Below are 20279 nucleotides of genomic sequence, written 5' to 3' on the forward strand. Positions count from 1 at the left end.
CCGCTGCTGCCTAGTCGATTGTACAAACTTCGGTCACTGGGTATGTGAACATTCTTGGCTAATCCCCCAGAATGGGTTTCTGTCACTAGGCAAGAAAAGTGAGGAAGCCGGGAACAAAAGCGGCCGAGTGTTCGTCGTCTGCCTGCCTGCCAGACGGCAGGCAGGCAGGCGATGAACTTTAGTCAGGTCCTGAGGAGCGACTCCGAAACCCCGTTATGAGGGAGGAGCCGTCGCGAGCCCTCTGGAAAGGTGAGGGCAGGGGGGGGGGGGGGGGGGGCGCTAGGGACACGAAAAAAGTGAAGGCACATCAAAAACGATACTTCACGCTAACTGACAAATTATTTATTTTTTTGCAACGAACAAACATTTGCATGCGCTGGGACGCTTCGTCAAAGACATACGAACATGAAAACATTAAAAAGAAAAAAAAAAGACGGCCACGGGGCGGTCACACAACGGTGCAAGTGCGCGGGCAGTGCGCTAGTTGCACAGGTTTCAAGACAAGTATGCCATTTATTTGCAAGATTTAAAAAAAAAAAACAGATGATGCACTGACACATTTCTCCTGAAGTTTTGTCATTATCTGCTCTTCCGTTACTTGTTTTCTAGTTACTACTTCCCGTTCAGTTCGGCAGCCGTTCCAATGCCCGCCGTTTGCTTAGCGCTGTTCCCCCCTGAATGTGAACAATCAACCAGCCGAGGCTTTCAGGTTGAGTGGCCCTCTTATGCAGCAATTTACTACCATTTGTTATGGTAGCCGCAAGGAGCAATCATAACGACTACTTTATACTGACTGTCGTGCGGACATTTGCAAACTCGTCACGCAGCAGCTTCAGAGCCGACCGACAAGAAGGCGGCGGGTATCACAGGCCTCTGCAACAAAGGAAATTATAATCTTCAACTCAAAGTAGGCGACACTAGGAGAAATTTGAACACAATGACGTCATTTTCTGGGAAATGACGCAGGTGCGTGACTGGCCAAGCAGCAGGCGTCTGGACGAGGGAATGATTAGCGCTCGACAAAGACTGCCAGACCGTCACGGAAAGCAGGGAGGCCGCCATAGGCAGTTTGAAGGCCGAATGATGAAATGCGGCCTTACGTGAATTTGTTTCCGCTGTGTATTTGCAACCACAAATAAAGTGACAGATTAACTGGTACCGGACACTATCTAAGCAGTGCGATAACGCGTGTTGTGGTAAACACGGCCGCCCTTGTCACGCTCACCTATTTGCAGTTTTTTCTGAAATATATAATAAGGAATTGTCCTTAACTATTTAGGCTGTCATTCTCGATGAGATGGCACGCTGCTACGAGGACCTCGTCAAAAAAGATTGCGGCGCTCACTCGAACGTGACAAGAGTGCATCGCTTCATCGTCGACAGGAAAGGTCATGCTCGAAAAAGTGCAGTCTCATGTGGCCTGCGCTCTCTCCCTCTCACTAGTGGAACGCAAACCGTCGGAAACAGGTTCGAGCTCGTTTTGGACGAAAGGACCGAGTCACCCGCAAACGCTGTCACGTAAGTATCAGCGTGACGCGTTAAGAACTCATCGCCACTTGGCGAACAACGGGCCAGCCCTCCTAACACGTGGATGGCTCTGGTTAACTGAAATGATTTCCAGCCTTCGATGCTCGTCAAACGATGCGCATGCTTCTTTGGCGCCCTCTCATTGGTGCTCCCTTTGCTAGCGAGACGAGGCCGATTCCACTCGACTTTCTCATAAAGCAGCAAGCCTCGGTGGCCTCGGCTGCAGCTTGTACTAGCAGTCGTTGTTGCGCGCTTCGTTGAACTGACTGCCTGCGCACAGTCAATTGCCATCACGCTGCAGCGAGCGTTTAGTTCGCTACTCGTTTAGCTGCGTCTTTCCAGACGCGGGCCGAGATGGAAACCCACGGTACACGTTTCGCGGTGTCCAGCAGCTGCGACCGCGCTGACCTCGACGGTGCTGGCGAAGATGAAGACATCTTCAAAGGCTTTGAAACTAGGTGAGTGTACTTCGAACTTTCCAGAGATTTCCATTCGCTGAAGTCCGAGAGACGCAGCATTTGCTTCTAAATTACGGAGTAGCATGTTTACGTTGCGACACGTGCGCAGTCGCCATCTTTGTGAAAGGGAACACGCGAGCGTCTTTACCATTACTATGCTCTTGAGGCACGTGTGTTTTTGCACTGAGAATATTCGGTTACCGAGCGTTGTTTCACTGTGTAACGCTCCTAGAGAAGAGCCGGAAACCGGTAAATGTGTTCTTAAAAAAATGGAGTCCGTAATTAGTAAATGCGTGCGTTTACCGGATTTCTATGCATTTTATTACATTCTTACTAGTTATGTACTAGCCAACGGATAGTAAGTGCTGCCTTTACTAGCCAGAAAGGCTTTTTAGTGGCTTATACGAAGTATCTACTCAGCCACTACTATATCGTCAGGCCGTGGTGTATCATGCTGTGCCTGCGACAGTCTTGCGCAAAATTTAGGTCAACTGTATAGCATTGTTTGTTATGTTGGTCTGAAAGTTAGGTGCGCCGTCGTAGCGCACGTATATATATGTTCGCACTAAGCTATAGAAATTCGGCTACAAAGCTGAATCCTTAACGTAATACATGGGTGCTCACCTGTGGATCAAGTGCTCCCTCGAACTAGGCATATATATACTCTTGAAATTATCGTTAGAGTACGTTGCGACAAAAAAAAAAAAAAGACGTTGCTTGGAGTTAATTGTAGAACGTCGTTATCCGGAGTCGTGGTGCCGTAATGTCCCTGCTAAACATAACGTATACTAATAATTGATGCTTCATATTTAGTGAAAGGACGTGGTTCTCCTTTTTTTGCATGTATTATTTTACCTTCTTGTGCTTTTACAATACCATGCACTTACATGACAATGCCCTATTATATTGTTGATAATTATACTTCAGTGACATTAGTAACTGCGCTACCGACGTAGTGCAGTTGTCAAGTCTAGCAGGAGTGCAGCAAGGTTAGTCCTTTTGTTTTTTTCCTAGCTTCAGCAGGCATTGACAAGTGCTCTCCTTTTACCAACTGCATTTTCTAAGAAGGGAGTGGTTCTTGATGCGACAGCATCGAATGGCCCATTCAGCTCAAAAACCAGCGTCTACAGCCGCGAGACGGCACCTCAAATTCCCATTGGCTGCGACGCCAGGTCACGTGCACGCCTCGTGAAAGCAGAGGGGGTGACAGTGTACACCTCTCGTGGCGCTGGGGCGCCAGCTGCTGCGTGAGGACACCGTCACGACGCCACGTCACCCTCGATTTCGGGTGCCTGTGTCATCCGCGCGTTCTTCGTCAGCGCAAACTCTTTCCTGGGTTGTAACTTCGGCTCGTTAATCGCTATTAAAAAAAATCAATGCACACACACACACTAAAAAAGACAACGAAAGTAATTAGAAAGGAAGAACGTTGGTTACAGTGAGTTTTGAAACTACAATCCCACGCTCAGAAGCAGTGTCTTACCCACTGGACGCGACCAGCGCCTCCTAAATAGCAAGCCCGTCCGCTTCGTTTCATCACGTCACGCTACTTGGACCGAAATTTCCATGGCCAAGCCCGGCGTGACAAGGGCGATGAAGTCAAAATCGCCGATGCCTGCGAGGAGCGTCCCCATTAGATTCTGTGGCAGTTGGGCAAGGCAGCATGACGTCACGGATCGAAGCGCACCGGCCTTGCGCTACCTAGGAGGCGCTGGAAAAACGTCTCAACGCTCTCGCTTGCCCGCGAGGAGTTCATAACTCGAACGAACGCTCGGCAGCGTTCGATTAGAAGTTAATGCTTCTGCATTTACAACTTATTCGATATGCCTATACATCGCCTGTACGGCATTATCGTAGGGGGGGGAGTTAAAATACAGGGGGGGTCACAACGGAAAAAATGTTCCATATCGAAAGAATACAACAGTAAAAGCAAATTTGCAATAGCGGAAGGCAATAATTTCTAGGGCAAGAAAAACGGAAAAAACGGTGCTCACTGTTGTGTATGTTCAGAAATGAATAAAACAACCTTCGAAGAATATGACTCTCAATAGCATTTTAAATACTAGACGCGGCAATCACTTCATTAGAGAGCTCATTCCAACCTGTAATCATTTTCGAAAAAGAAAATATTTAAGCACATTGGCACGGCGCTGACAAGCTCTAACTTTGTTAGCGGGGTCTCTCGTAGATGGACCGCCATGCGGCTCCTTAATGACCCTTGTTTTGTCGATACCAGTTGTCATAGCAAGTCCTTAAGTGACCTTGAATTTTCTTTTTTATGCAAGTAGCCTGTTAGTATTTAGTTAGTTAATATGACGACTATTATAGGATGTAGCATAGTCGCGGCTACATTTGAGACATTCATGCATTATGTGATTGCTTGCGTGAGCGTGTATTATGAATGACGGCTGCCGCGGTCAGCAAGGCCAAGAAATATTCGCTAGGAAAACTTAACTTGCAAGGCATGCACGCATTTTACGTTTGAGACAATTCATGGTCGGGAAATAAGCCACGTTAACCGGCTCACCGTGCCTTTTTCGCGCCTTTTTAGCGCAGGACTAGAGGCACCCTCTATGATCTCGCAGTTAGTTCGCTTACAATAAATCTGGCACTCGCGTGTCCCTGAGGAGAGGACTTTCTTCCTTTCAATCAGTCGCGTTTACGACACGCTGCATTCCCCACGCTGCCGCTTCACAACTGTTGCGTTGTTGCGAGCAAATTCGCTTGGCGTTTCCTTCAGGCAACCGCAGATTACCCGTGAAGAAACGAACGGCGGCGCATCTGCGCCATCACGCAGCTCAAGCATCGAAGGAACCAGTACAAGCGACTCGGGCTTTGCCAGTGGATCTGTCGCCGCGGAAAACAACGTGAGGTAAGCTACCACTCGCCTTTACATTTACGTTGAATTAAGCCGCCGTCTGAGCAAAGACACCGCACACGACACATGATATGCTCTCATTTCTTGCCACCCAATTGTCTTCAGAGTAGGCAGCGTCTCAGTTATGGGATGTTTGCGATTTCGGATTGAGACGCTCGCGTGACTTTAGAAACTTCAGTACTGCTTCGCGGCGTGGAAACGATTGCTCAGCGTGTTTGTACTTCCCTTTATTTTGAAGTCGTCGAGGTAGCCAGCCGAAGAACGCCTCGTACCGATAACCATCATCGCCTCAGCAATCTGAAACGCCGACTTTCTTTAGGGACGAAAATTGACGGTTTCGCTCGTAGGCGCGAAGCATTGAAAGTGATAGCAATGTTTAGCGCTTCGCTGAAGGAATCTGAATGCGCTGACCCAGAGTCGCTTTTCCTGGTGACAAGTCCAACAACTAGAGCCGGGAAGCCCGGATAACCACTATTTCGAAACTATTTTTGCAAATTCCTCAGTGCGGGCGGCTCAATGTTTTCAGATCACGAACGTGCCGAGCGAACGATTACTAGGTCTATTTTGCGTTGCTGGACGGCACACTTAACCTGGAGGGTAGTTAGGAGTAATATACGCTCCTCGCTGCTCGAACTTGGGCATATTGTCTTGGTCACTCTTTGCCTGACGTTGTAAACACCAGAGAGAGAGAGAGAGAGAGAGAGAGGAAGACGGAAAGGCAGGGAGGTTAACCAGACTGAGTCCAGTTTGCTACCCTACACGTGGGGAGGGGAATGGGGAGTGAAAAAGAGAGAGAGAGAGAACTTAGGTGTAGGATGTCTATAGTCGGGCACTCAAGTCTGTTGCCCTCAGGTAGCGAAAAAACGCTCGAACTGCTTTCTGGGCTAATGAACTGTGAGGCCAGGCTCCCAAGATCTTCGCTTCCGTAAATGGCCTGTAAACACCAATAGCCTGCCAAAGACAATGCGGTAGTGAAAGAGAAGGCATATGAACACGTGAATGTTACTCTGCTTCTAAAATGGCTTAAAACCACGTGAATGGCGCATGCGCACCTGAAACCTGCCGTGATATCGGGCGCAAGTTATTAGCTGGTTGCCTGGGTATCACTGCTGAACAATCTCGAGATCGCTAATTCGGTTCTCAGACCCTGCCTCGGGTCGGATTACAATGTGGGCCGACCTGCACCAGGCCGCGGGATCGAATCCCGTCCACCGCGGCCTCAGTTTGATGGGGGGCTAAATGCAAGAGCGACCTGCCTTTGGTACTCATTAAAAAAAAACAGTGAATTCCACCAATTTGGGGTTTCATGATTGTAACGTATGCATATACCCTGTGTCCCACACCTACCTCTTCGAGGCTATCTTAGGACAGGGGTGCCCCGACTGACGAGAAAGGCACTCCGCTGGACGTGAGTAAACGCTTCCGAATCGCCCCCTACCTAAACATATGCATCCTATCTACAACAAAGAGAGGAGAGCTCACAGGGCTAAGGCTCTAGTAAATAAACTTAAAAACACACCGGTGCATAACGTAGCGTACGTGAACGCCACTTGCGGCAGAGACGGGGCTGCGGTATCGACGGTGGTTGATGGCGACGGGTGCGTTAAGATAGCGTGCTCCACATGCACGAGGGACGCCTGTACAACCGAGGAGGTTGCAGTAGCGCTCGCTTGTGCGGGTACAAAAGCGGGAGTAATATTATGCGATAACAAATTAGCTATCCGAAATTTTAACAAAGGGAGAATCTCGGAAGAAGCCCTCCACATTCTACTCAAAAACCCTCCCAGGAGGGACATAACTTTTATTTGGGTACCGGCCCATGAAGGTCCCAGGCAACGAAGCCGCTCACGAGCTCGCCCGAGCACTCTACCACCGGGCAACTCTAGAGCAACCAGTTTCAGGGATAAAATATAGCATGATCACGTACAGGGAAATTGTCGATCATTACAAAACCGAAAGAATCTTTCCACCTCCGCATCGGTCTCTCTCTCTGGAGGACGCTCGCATTTGGCGACGCCTGCAGGGAAACAATTATACATCACCACATTGGATCTACTTAACACAGACGAGGGACTATAACGACGCCCTCTGCAAAATTTGTAAGCAAAAAGGTACGCTGGACCATATAATGTGGGAGTGTCTGGCTCCCCAGGGGCCAAGGAAAACATTGACAGTAGAGAAGCCTGGGAGGCCTTGCTCCAGAGTGAGGCTGAAGACGACCAGCGTGGAGCAATCTGCCTGGCCGTTGAGGCCGTGAAGACTCCCCGTCCTCAACGCGCGGGGACTGCTTCGTCCTCCCCCCTACCTACGTGTAGATTAAGAGGCGGGCACCCCAGCTCGGTGGAATAATAGTTTTCAATCAATCATGATTGTAACAGCTGACACGTCCTAGTGGCCGGAAAAGGAGGCTTTTTTTTTTTTAGGTGAGCGTACTCTTCAGAAAAAGCGTCAACGGCGCTTAAAAAACTTCATGCTTGTAGAAACAAAAAGCAGTTTTCTAAATATTATGGAGTTTTGCGTGCCAAGACTGCGATTTGATTGACTACATATTGAAAAAGTTTGCGCGAGGACAATGCCGAGAAAAGACGGGGACGAGCGCTAACTAACCACTGAATTTTATTCCAAACGCACACACGAATAAATAGAAAAACCAAGACAGAAGAAAACAAGGCTATCCTTTTGAACATCACGTGTTACCCCGTGTACCTGATTGAGTTGGCCAAGAACCGAAACTCCCTATCGGAGAAGCGGTTATGAAGGGATTATAAGGCACGTCGTAGTGGGGGAATTAAGGAATAATTTGGATCACCTGGGGTTCTTTAATGTGCACCTAAATCTAAGTGCAGTTTTCGCCCACATCGAAATGCGGCCGCCATGGCCGGGATTCGATCCCGCGACCTCGTGCTCAGCAGCCCAACAACATAGACGCTAAGCAACTGCGGCGGGTGAATCGTTTTCTGTCGACGGAGATGAAGTTTCCGGAACCGAGTCGCATACAGCTAAGCTCTAAAAAGTTCTCAAGTGGAAGAAAGGGCCCGTTCCCTGGTGCTACACATTTCAACGGCTAGCTTCTGCTGTCAAGACCGCGAAGAACATTCAGCTTGATATCTCTTTTGCTATAATAACCCACGAGCCTCCTATACCTTTCAGAGAAATGGTATCTGAAAGAGACACGTGGCAAAAGGTAGTCTCGCGATATCTACAAAAGAACTTAGAGCGTGTGAGAATCTCGGATCGTTATCCTGTAAGCAAAGCCTTCCTGCCTCTCCCATCCCGTTTATCTCTGTCTATTCCGAAGCGATGGTTAAGTTTTCTAAACGACGATAATCCTACCAGGTACCGTGCATTTAGTGCAGATTCGGAAGACTTGTACTACTCTATCCTCCATGGTGAAATAATGACCTGCAATGTATAGCGGTTAATAATTACGAACTTTCTTTTCGCTTCAATAGTGGAAATTCCGTTGCAAACTTCCTTGAGTTCAGCGTTCTTGGATTTCTATAGGATCGTCAGTCGCACCAATGTTAAGCGAATTTAATTTAGGTACGCTTGATATAGGGCTAGAACGTCATCTTTCAGGACTAGTAAAAAAAAGTCCTTAGATAAGCGTGATTTTCTTAAATGTTTACTAACTCCAATACTTCATCCCGGAATGTCGAAGACGGTGTTGTTGCTGTTTAAATGGCACGAAGTATAAAAAATTCTTTTAAATAGCCCTACTATGACTACTTAGTTTCTTGCTCTGAAATTGATATTTTCAAACGCTTGGCGCCTGATGGTACTACCAACCTAGATATATTAAGCCTTTCCTTGACTACAGGTCGGGCCATTCGAAACTGGTAAAAAAAATGACATCCTTAAAACGAGCTTGAGTTGTGCGTTTAAAATTGTGTGACCACTGAATGGATTCGAGCTTCCCCAATAAGATCGACAAGCTGCCTGTCCCCGGAATATAATAAAATTAGTTCGCGCCGACGCTTTCAAAGAAATTAAAACGATCGAATTACAACGCGTAGTCACCAGGTACGAAGTTGACATTTTTCCAGCCAGAAAAAAAAAAAAAAACTTCACATTATTTGTGCGCGTACTCGCAGAAAGCCCGCAGAATGTGGCACTAACCGCAGTAAACAGCTTGTAGGCTGTGCGAAAGGCATCGCACACTTGTCGAAGTACATGTGGGCCAATCTGGGCGTTGCATCAACGTGTCTAAGAGAGCGCCAAGCGTCAATCGAATCCTCGGGGTCGTTGCACCTGGCTACTCACTGTAGAGAATGCTGCTGCTATCACGTGTTCAATGAAATGGAGGTCGTCTTCACAAGCAACAATCGGCTACCTCGAGAAATAGCAGAAGCCTGCCGTATCAGCGAAATGGGAAATGCCGGCGTCAGCCACCGTTCTGTCGTGCCCCACGACAAAGAATTTGCCTTTCTCGATAGGTAGCCCACATGTTTGTTCAGTTTTTTTTCACGATTTACTATTGGCCTTTTGTCACCCCTGTTTATACTGCGCATGCGCGATCACCCCATTTTTTGTGCATATTTATTTGCGCTTCCTTTCAATAAATCTTCCAGTTGCGAGTACGCGCCTTGTCTTGTTGTTTCTATCGCGCGCTGTTTTTGAGCTGCAAATCAATCGACTAGCCTGATTCCCCATTTTGTTGCCTCATCGCGGGTATTCTCACGTGAACCCCACATTTACATTTACCACACGTCGCTTTTTCCAGGTGATTTGGCACAGGGTTGCTTAGTTAACGCCATTTCTTTTAAACAGTTTAGTGTTTCGAATTTATTCCCCTGTTGCTGCCCCTACGCTATTCGCAGTCAATACCGTTGTCGTGCAGCCCTTTTCTTCAGATTCTTTAGCGGGCATAACAACCACGCCCAACTGCATTCCCGAATAGCTGCAAATCGAATCGCGCCTCTACCAGCGTGCGAACCACGGGAACTTTGCCCCCGTGCACGTGTGCTTTGCGCAAGTGTGACCCGAATAGGTCGTGCTAAACAAACTAGCCAAGGCGGCGGGAAACGGCAACAGTGAGCTTGATTCTATCATGCGGGTGTTTATCTCACATGGAGACGGAGTTATTTTCAGTGTGTTCAATGGGGCTGGTTGTTTCATCTTTAGAATAAAAACAGGAACGGCGCAACACAACGGCGCAACACAGGACGAGCGAGTAAAGAGCACAGGACAGCGCTCTGTCCTGTGTTGCACTGTTGCTGTTTTTTTTTTTCACAGACGGCGTAACTGGTAACCTTTCCTCTATGTGTGAGGGCCGCCCACACCTAACCCTAAATATGTTTTGCTTTCATCAACTGCAGCAGCAGCTGCGCCACCACCAGAAGAGAGGACAACGAATCAAAGCGCAGGACAAGTAAGGTGGCCACACAGAAAACGCCGTCTGTTTCGGAAGGCAACGCGGGGTGAGCACTGCCAACGAACTATTCCGCTAACATATTGCTTGTCCTGCAACCAATGTTCTGAAGCTTTTCTTTCAACAATTGAGTGTTAGTCGTCTTGTAGTATTCTTCGTCACTCTAGTTCTTCATTGCCCCCTAATAGAAATGACCAGCTCACTTGAGGGTAGCATCTAACTTCCGTAGCTGAGAGTGCAAAACATGTGTTTTACTGGGAAGTTGCCCAGGCAGCTTAAGCAGCGCCTTTCTTGTAGTGTGACTGATCTTGCAAAAAGAGTGACATGCGCTTCGAATAAGTGTGTACTGGAACATTTAAATGGGTTTACACTCGACTAGGAGACACGGCCAGCCACCGGAAGATCCGATAGAGATGACCGCACGCCAAGCAAAGTGCAAGCAAGTGGCCGAGCTCGAGGCGATAGCGCGCATCACCGTAGATCTTCACTCAGACTTGGTGCCTCCGTCACCAATCTTGGTGGATGGAAAGTGGATCTTCAGGTCTAATCTATTGAAAAAAATAAAAAACGCCCGACAGCCAAGGATGTAGTCCACGGATACGGCTACGCAGACACTGCCACGTATCGGCGCGCCTTCGAAGAGCGTCGTGCTGGAGCCGGAGCTCATGCTTATGGACGACTGCGGCTGCTGAAAAACGAATGCAGGAAAACTGACGAAAGGAGGCAACGACAAGGGTGCAAGACGAGCTCCCTGGCCGTCGACTCCAGAAAGAAAACCACGTGATTCGAAAGAATAAAGATATCTTTTATTGAATGTATTTCAAAGCGAGCTCTTTCCATGCAAGGAGGTGTGGTTCTGCCATATCACTGTGCCATATGTTAAGCCACTGTCATGTGTAAAAAAAAAAAAAATCTGTCAGACTGGAGCTTGGCGGGAGTACCTCTGCTTTGGTAAGCATGATAACCGGGGTGCGATTAATGTCTACATAGTCTTCGTACTTCTTCTTGGCCGACGACTTACCGCTCCCGAGTGTCATCTCGACGGTTTCGTAACTGGAGGGCTCAATATTGGGCTCATTCCCCAGAACGGCTGTCGCAGTCCTGAAATGAAAATTCAGTATGTTTATTAATGTTTCTCATTTGACCGGTGTTTAAATAAAAGTTTATTGTGCAATCAAAAACGTAGTTTATTCCACTGTTTGGTTCCGCTGCTTGGCATATTACATAGATGCAGTTTCTTTAGGAAGCTTCTCAAGCACTTATTGGAAGGCTTCATTTACAAACTCTTTTACCTAACCATTAGCTTCGAGTTCAAAAATGGTTTCTAGCATGACGACACTTTCCGGCATAGAGAGGTACGGAGTCATGGGTACGAACACAGGATTGGGTTGTACATTTTTGTAATGATGTACAAAGTCTTCACAGCTCCAGTACTGCAGTTGTTTTCCATTTTCTGACTCCCTCCACATACCCTGCTTCTTTGTCTGCATAAGTACTTAAAGGGTCATTCACCCACTGTAAGGTGAAGCAAGCGTATTTTGGCGACGAAACACATACGCCCTTCAAAAAAAGGTGTATCTGGTTTGCAGCGCTGCCGTGCTTACGGGGCACTTGAACTAATTCAGTGATTGGCTTCTCATGACGTCCTCCATATTATCATGGCCATCAGTAGGCGATTGTGGTCTAGGCAAAGGCCGAGCCGGCGCGTTTACAAATAACAAGGTAACATCATGCGGATTGAATCCCAGCATAAAAAAAGTTCATAGTTCGCGTGACCGACATTTAAAAGAAGAAATACAATTACGCCATCATATAGCTTGTAAACAGAAGAAACAGCGGAATATGTGCATCAGTGTACGAAGCAAAATAAGCGTCAGCCACCGAAAGAAAAGCAAGATAGATACGCAGGTTACTTAGATGTACACTGGGTCTCAACGAGCATAAAAAACGTATATTTGCCCCGTCAGGTAAGAAAAAGCGACAAGCTTGTACAACCTTCCAGAATCGTAAACAAATTCCCAGCGAGCAGCTACAATAAGACTTTCAGTTCCTGTAATTATACCATTTTAAAAAGGCTGCCCATATGCGACTATTGAGTTCGAAACGCTGCCCGTAAATAAAGCTTTCGAGCACTTGTAAAGGAATTCCGTTACGAAGGCCGTAATTCACTAGCACACATAGGCCATGATTCTGTGGCGTTGTTCAAGCTTCCGAGGGTACTGTACTATGGCTAGCCTGGTATTGCGCCGACGTTGCAGCAAGGTTGGTGGCTGTAGTGTGGGAGAAGCGAGGCTCATATTCAAAAGTTCTCAAATTTGTGTCTGGGATTGGAGTATTGGAGTGCCCTATGTTGTTCGGCTACTACCAGAATAAATTAAGCACTGATCTTGCTCGGAAGTCGGTGCGCTAAACGAACGTGTCATGCATAGCCGAGAGCTTTAAGGTACTAGTTTTTAAAACGAGAAGCCGTCCCTGGCCGGAAGTAGTAGCACAAAGTTTAGTTACCAGTATAGTTATCGCCATGCGCAAACGTTCTGCTGTAAACTGCTAAGCTACATATTTGCGTATTTGCTACGTTACATGTGTTTTGTATTCGCCAGCTTGCGCAGAAGTAAACGCAACCAGTGCCGAAATAACCGTACCAGCCGCACCGATGAGTCAAAGTCCAGGAAGAGGATGGCTGCCAAGCAGAAAGCGCCAGCCGTTTTGGAAGACGATGCGAGGTGAGGCCTGCCATATAAATTCATTTAATGAAGTCCTGTGAAAGAATCCCAAAGAAGTCAGCTCGTGGTGCAGTAGTTCTTCCAGGGGCAATTTCCCGTTCGGTACGGGAGTGGTGCTGATCGAAGGGTTCCGTTTATTCTTGTGACCGTGCAGCAGATGCCGATATCTCGTTTTCAGCGGAAGGTAAACGTTATCAATGCATATATTGAACCGGCAATGATATACACATGCCGCGCATAGGACGTCCCATAGTGTTATGTATTATTTCTATGAACCAAATGTGTAGTTAAGTGACCAATATTTTGAAGTTTTTCACCCAACGAATGAAGATTTGTCGTTTTGTAGCATCATTCATAACTTCGCTTTTTTGTAGCAGAGCAGGGGTCTTCAAACTTCCTGGGACGAAGGTCGGATTGGCGACCACTGGTTGGTGTCAAGGGCCGGACAATAAATATTTAAATAAATACTAGTGAATATAAATGCGTAAGCGTAAGCAGCGACACGGAGCGATGACTAAGGCCTTCTTTCCAATTATTCGACGTTATTTTTTCAAATAATTGCTTACTTTCATTAGTTGCGTTCACCTTCTGGCATGAATTAAAGAAAACGAAATAGTTATTTGAAGAATAGAATTTCGCTTTTACCGCCAATTCACCTCGTGTGTAATAATTTCAAGTACGAAACATTGGTAGTGGCAGACAAACTCGTGTTTATTTCCAGGTAGCACGCAGTTCTTTTTTGCTAGTCGAGTCATTCTGTCCGCACCAAGCAGATACCTACATTACGTTGAGGTTTTATGGGAAACATCGTCATTCTTCACAAGGGGCTCCTTGTTTTGCCTGTGTGTCGTTACGATAACTCCAGTATTCGTAGGTATTCGTAGGTGTATACTTTTGTGAATAGCATTTACTTTTGGGTTGTGTAGAAGTTAAGGGCAATGGGTGCAACGTTGTCTAGAATAAAAAGAAAAAAAAAAGATAGGGCGATACACAGGTCTCTGTGCTTTGTATTCCGATCATTTAACCTTGGCAACATTTCTGTTTTACGATTTTGCCGGATAATACGACTCGTCTAGGTTGGAGTATCGGCTTTTCTCAATGAACTCAGACTTGGAAATTCAACGCGACGAGTTGGTTGGACTAGTTGGTTTGGCATATTTAGACAAGCAGCGCAGGCTTTATACATTTTACAGTCGCGCTTTTAGTCTCAATATGCAGCCTTAATTGCTATATTTTGCGGTATGCTATTTATAAACAATTATTGGAGTATTACATATCCTTACTCCTTAGGAAGACGAGTGCCTTAAGAGATATCTTCAGGTGCGCGCAAGCATTTCCGAATCACAGGCTGAGCTAAGTTTTTGTTGCGCGGTTCAATCTAACAACTTCGTTGAAAAATTTACCGCGACTGAGCCATTATACATAACCTGATGGTTAGTCGACCAAATTGTCAAAAATTAAGAAGTACGCGTTTCGTCGCAGGTTCTCAAGTGGGGTTAAACAATATAAAGGAACTGAGGCAGTTGGTTACAAGCAATTTACGTGGGAACACCTTATTTGCCTTATAACAACGTTATTTAATTTTGACACAGAATACATCGAGCGTAAAGGGGCCTTCTAGAGTGCATAGGAACCTCACAATATTTACGGACAGAGGAATTCTAAATGGCAAACATGACAATCGCAACGTGTGTGCGAGAACTGAAACAAGGAACGAAATAGAATATGCACTAGGTCGGTAAGAGAACTTGACATAATTACGAAGGCTTTAAATTCGCAAGCAGTGTGTGACCGGCATAGTTCTTAAGCGATTGTAGATAACAATGTAATAATGGACGGAAGACAGAGCGAAGAGACGGACACAGTTAAGCGCTGACTTCCAACTAGCATTTTTGTTATGGATGGCACAACTATACTGTTTTTGTGTTCGCTGTTTGATGACATCAGACTACGGTCGTTACAAAGCATGCGAGTGGTCGCACAAGGGTGATAATTGAAACCACACTTATAGTCAAGGTGATGCTGTCAGTAAGCCTTCGGTTGCGTTGTCAGACGAAGAACTAGCTCGCATGTCCTGAATGTGCCGTGAATATTGCATTCTCCTAATCTTCATTTATTTTTTTAAAAGTAGTGAAAACCGTTTTGGTTCTGTTCATTTTTTTTACTTTTATGGCCTTTTTTTCGATTTTGTTTTGCAACGTGCCAACGCGGCAGTTCATTAAGAAATCACGTGTGCGAGTGCATGTGCATTTCTGGACTTTATATTACAAAAAAAAAGCGTACAACATGTAAAGCACTGTAACTATCCGAATGGCGCCCATTTAAACCAATACAAATTGCAGCATAATACAGCAGAAGCAGCTAACGAACTTACGACATGTCATAACTATGCCAATAAAAAATGTGGTGTAGAATGCTGACCTAAATATTAAGGAGGGAAGAAAATATTCACGTAGTTACAATAGCGTATTCATATATATTTGCAATATGTGCCGTATGTACAAAGTGGAAGAGCACGTGACAACAGCAAGTTGCCGGACATGGCACTAAGCATAATGTAGCATGTCTGAACGCATAGGGATTGCATCCCGTCGCCAAGATATGGGACGGGGCTCAATGTTAGTAGTGAAGTTAACGCTTTGACGTATTTCAGCGAAATGTGGCGGCAAGCCTGATGAGCGAATAACAAGTAGAAAACTCGGATGTTCGTCGTCATAAATTAATCCTGCATCTATACTTCATTCTGGAGAAGGTCTGCTCATTGAGTAGTGCCAAAAAATTGACATGTGCCTGCGGTGCTAAGTGCTTTAGCTTTGGGAACCGTTAGAATCTACTAATTTATGGAAATGAGATTTAATTCGTTGTACTTGTCCTTGAGGAAGTACTTTGACTGCAGTTCAATTACATCTTTCTTAATAGGTACTGGCGGACTAGTTAGGGATTGAAGACTTCGGTGAAGCAGCGCACCAGAAAAAAAAAACATTAACACAAGCATTGAGTGATAAGGGCACACCCCTGTGCATTTCCTCGTGCAAGTTGACTGCAAGATCTGTGTTAACAGAAAAGTTACCCAGCTAGATTAAGCGGCCTCTTTCTATACGGCGACTGATTTAGCAAGAAAGAACGGCTTCCAATAAGTATGTAGTGGAATACTCATTGCGATTTACACTCGGTCAGCACGACCATATTTAAATAGTGGAAAAGGTTAGGAATAAATAGTTTTCAGTAGCTTCGGAGCCTTCATGTAAAATGACACGATTCCTTGCAAAATCGCTTTTGCATCACGTCAAATCGCTCGTTTATTTATTCAGTTTTTTGTAACTTACTTATTTTTGATGTATTGCTTGCATAATGTGGTCTGGTTAGTCCAACCCAGCGGGGTCACAAAATATTCGGAAGGTAACAACACGTGAGTTCGAATACAACATAAAATATAATCGGTCGCATCATCAATGAAAACAAATATAAGTGTACAAATAGATAGCATTTTACCGGGATAAGATTTAGTGGATAATGTTCATCAATTTGCGAAGCAACGCAAGTCACAACCACCGAAAGAAAAGGATGAAACGTAAGCAGGTTGTCTATTTACATAATAGCAGATTGGAATGAACGTGGAAATGTATATTTGCAGAAAGAGATAAAAAAAGGCATCCCTCAGCAGCACATTTCATCCACTGTACGAGAAAACATGGAAGCAATTAACATATTTCTGCACGTGGCGCATGAAACTATAAGTTATGTGCGTATAGGTTGCTTAATGCGCTCAGCATTATCGGCCTAATGGTAAGATGCGTGCCAGTTCTTAACCGACTTGTTACGTAGGCAGCACGAAAATAATATCGCGTAAGTTCTTATTCATATTTGCAATGTAGACATTTAGTTATGGCACGTGATGCTCGACGGGGACACAGTCCACCTATATTTGTCAGAAATAACGCGAACAGTGCACTGCCTTGTAACCATTTATAAGAACGTAATCATTGTAACAATAACCCATTATTGTCGTAAGCGTAAAAGAGGTCATAAAGGGTGAAGACATCCTCCTCCTTGGAGAAAATTAGTTCTGAATGCCGAAGGCTTCTCTTCTGAGGGCAAAATTTATCGCTTGTTCCTCGAAATTCTTAGTTTTCGATTTGAAGGTGCACGAATATTCTCAATGGATTAACCAGGTAATTTCCTTGGTAAGTCAATTCCAGATAACTGAACTAACCTACTTCTTTTACATGTACGTTCTATTTAATGTTATAGGAGAACACGAAGTGTTCTAATTTGCGACTCGAAAGAGGGCTGTGTATCTCAGAGTTAGGCGTCACAGACCACCAAATGCATCAGTTTCCGCTAAACTTGAGCCTACCTAAATCGGGCGATAAATACAAGTGCACGAAGTTATCACTGAGGCTAAGCAAGCTAGTTTGCTAAGCTATATATTCACAAACAAGCGTCTCGCTGTCTGTCGTAACAAGAGACCATGCGCCATTTTGATCCACGTTGTCGAGCTATACGCGGAGAATGCTACCGGAACAGGGGAAAGAAAACGGCGATTGTTCCTCGGTGTCTGCGGCTAGACTTGCAGTAGACATGTCTTTTGCAGGCATACCTCAGAGTAAACGGGCGATAAAGCCTGTATTAGCAACGCATGTGATCGGGCCTCTGTAAGGGAGTCGAATTCCCTAAGACAGTTGCGAAAATGCACGGGCCGAATAAACCTCATCAAATGCAAAGCATGTGCTAAGTCGTTCACGTGACTAGCGAATCTTCAACTGCATGTGCGCGCGCACGTTGGCGTGAAGTTCCACAATGCAATGCGTGTGGTAAATGGCTCACGCAGATGGCGAGTGTTAATGCACATCAAGGCACGCACGTCGTACAAAAAAAATATGTGCCAAATCGTTTAAATGTGAGCGAATTCTTAGTGACCGTTTCACCCTGCCCCGTGGGCGTCAAATCGTTCGTTTGCCGAATAAGTAGTGAATCTTTTCCGTACAGCCCAGGTCTCGGACGTCACCGTCGTGGCCACACCGAGGGAATGCCGGGTCAGTGCGATTACTGCGAAGCCTTTTTCGCAGACAAGTCGGCTTTCGACAGACATATGTGCAAGAAATTTACGTGCGTTTTGTGTGGAGCGTATTTCCCGGATACGGATCATCTGGTGGCTCACCTCAAAGCGCACTAAAATGGGCGTAGCGTCACTGGTGCACGGATGAAGCAACTCACTCGGGGCTTTTGCGCGGGAACTTGAAGAGTGAAGCTGTGCATAAAAAAAAAAAAACAATGCCGATGTTCTTGCGCAAGTCTGAGAAACTGACCGCAAGCAGCGTGTGCAAAGAAAAAGCCTCTTTTGACGTGAAAAGCGGCCAAGTGAAATGAATTTTAGAAGAATGCTATAGCTGGCTCTTCTACATCACTGGACGAGACAGTCGCCTGAATAGTCTGGACATCTCCAATGCCAGAGAATCTTAAAGACCTTGTCCACAGCCCGTGGTTCGCATAACTGTGTTGTCCGAGAACTTGACTTTTGCGAACTCGCTTCAAGACGAACTGTAATGGGCTGCAAATTTGTGGTTTGCATAATTAGCACGTTTAAATGTACACATAAGGTCCTTGGTTCCTCGTTCACATATAGAAGTTTCCTCTGCAAGTGTTTTGAGTTCTCTAGTGAGAAACGTTCATTCAATTTTTTTACGGATCCTGCAGTGGGAATAAAAAAAACACATTTGTAGTTTTGCAGAATCTTGAAAGCAAAAAAAAAAAATAGCCGTGGTGTTCACGGTGCAGTTTTCTGAAAATTTGATCGATTCAGTCATTTGTTTCGTGATTGCCAAGATAAGCGCGAGGCATACTGCAGTCTTTGTGTATCTCACTGATTCCGAAGGACTTTGTGCTGTACCCGAAACTGAGCCGATGACATTGTATAATGAGAAGCTTTGTCAGATTCAAATTGCTTGAAGTTTCACTGCATGATGCGTTCTCTACAAATTTTTTACTTATCGTTGTTTTATCTTGACAGAACCTTTGTGACTTTCAAAGGGCAGTTTCGTATACACATGGAAGTGATCTGTGTCGACTTGCTCTGCTTCATGGTCACAGCTGTGGAATCATTTTAGCCTGTGACAGGTACGGATTCAATGAGTGATAGACGTATCTGTGCTAGCAATGACTGGACAAGTACGATAGAGTTTTTAGGCATGTGAACGATTAGCACTTATCCTGACGGGACTTTATTCGATAATAAATGGTCTCTTACCCAGATAGAGGGCATCTGTGTCGACTCGCATTGCTTTACTTGCACGTGCACAATATATTTAGTTCAATGCGGTGCAAGAAGAAAGGTGATGGAAGAAAATACGGGCAATAGCTAGACTGTGTTCAGGTCGCTACACCACACTTGGGAATGGGGGTAAACACGTTCAATCAAGTAATAACACAGGGAACAAGTTTGTGCTCGGTTGTGTGAAGAGAACCGTGAAATACATTCTCGGAGGTGCTGGAGCGAAATGAAAACCAAGGAATGGCGACGGCGAGACGTGCGAAAATTGCCGTCACACTTGAGACAGACTGTATTTGACCCGCTGACTGACCCACTGGCTTTGAGACTGACCTACTGCTGCCCAAATATATAACGCCTGGAATGAATAACTGTTACTCTAGTTCTCACGGACGTTTCCAACCTCCTATATCTATATTTAATGCCTTTGCGTTTTTTCTCTCCGTTATTCTTTCCCGGTTTCATTTCCCATTAACCAGGCTAGCAAACAAGAATCTTCGCTAGTTAAGCTCCCTGGCGGCTTTCCCACCCCGTGTGTGTGTGTGTGTGTGTGTGTGTGTGTGTGTGTGTGTGTGTGTGTGTGTGTGTGTGTGTGTGTGTGTGTGTGTGTGTATGTATGTATGTATGTATGTATGTATGTATGTATGTATGTATGTATGTAATCAGTGGCGTAGCCAGAAAATTTGTTCGGGGTGGGGGCTGAAGTTGCAGCTCGGCCTCCTCCATCTAGAATTTGCCTGAACATCAAGTACATTAACAACTACACTGCCATTGCCAAAGATGCAGCAAACGAATTCTTGAACGCTACACACTGTCAAGACACGTAGAATATGTATTTTTTCATGAAAGATTATATTCGTGTGTTCCAAAAACTGCGCAAAAAATAACTGATACCAATGCTTCCATGTTTTTTAATCTATTTAGCAAGTAAAAGTATCAGACCAACTTCAGAACTATATCAGTTCGAAACCGACTAAGCAGGGCATGCCGCTGACATGAAAAATGTAAAGTTCGTGAAATCAACAAGCTGGAGGATAAATATTGTTATGAAACT

At 45.5% G+C, this 20279-nt stretch overlaps 1 protein-coding gene across 4 annotated transcripts; it reads left to right on the forward strand.

The window, feature by feature from the left end:
* Nucleotides 1–1863: 1863 nt before the first annotated feature.
* On the forward strand, nucleotides 1864–19209 carry LOC142560652 (uncharacterized). Of its 4 annotated transcripts, none has more exons than XM_075672885.1 (5): nucleotides 1864–1985; nucleotides 4726–4857; nucleotides 10182–10283; nucleotides 12835–12957; nucleotides 17947–19209. In XM_075672885.1, the coding sequence occupies exons 1-5, from the start codon at nucleotides 1882–1884 to the stop codon at nucleotides 18131–18133; spliced, it is 648 nt and encodes a 215-aa protein (XP_075529000.1). In that variant the 5' UTR covers nucleotides 1864–1881; the 3' UTR covers nucleotides 18134–19209. The 4 variants fall into 4 exon arrangements, with proteins under 4 accessions (XP_075529000.1, XP_075528998.1, XP_075528999.1 ...); XM_075672883.1 differs by having other exon boundaries at nucleotides 17952–19209; XM_075672884.1 differs by having other exon boundaries at nucleotides 10185–10283; nucleotides 17952–19209.
* The last annotated feature ends 1070 nt before the right edge of the window (nucleotides 19210–20279 follow it).

This window comes from Dermacentor variabilis, chromosome 10 (assembly GCF_050947875.1).
Source record: "Dermacentor variabilis isolate Ectoservices chromosome 10, ASM5094787v1, whole genome shotgun sequence".
Classification (NCBI taxonomy): domain Eukaryota; kingdom Metazoa; phylum Arthropoda; class Arachnida; order Ixodida; family Ixodidae; genus Dermacentor; species Dermacentor variabilis.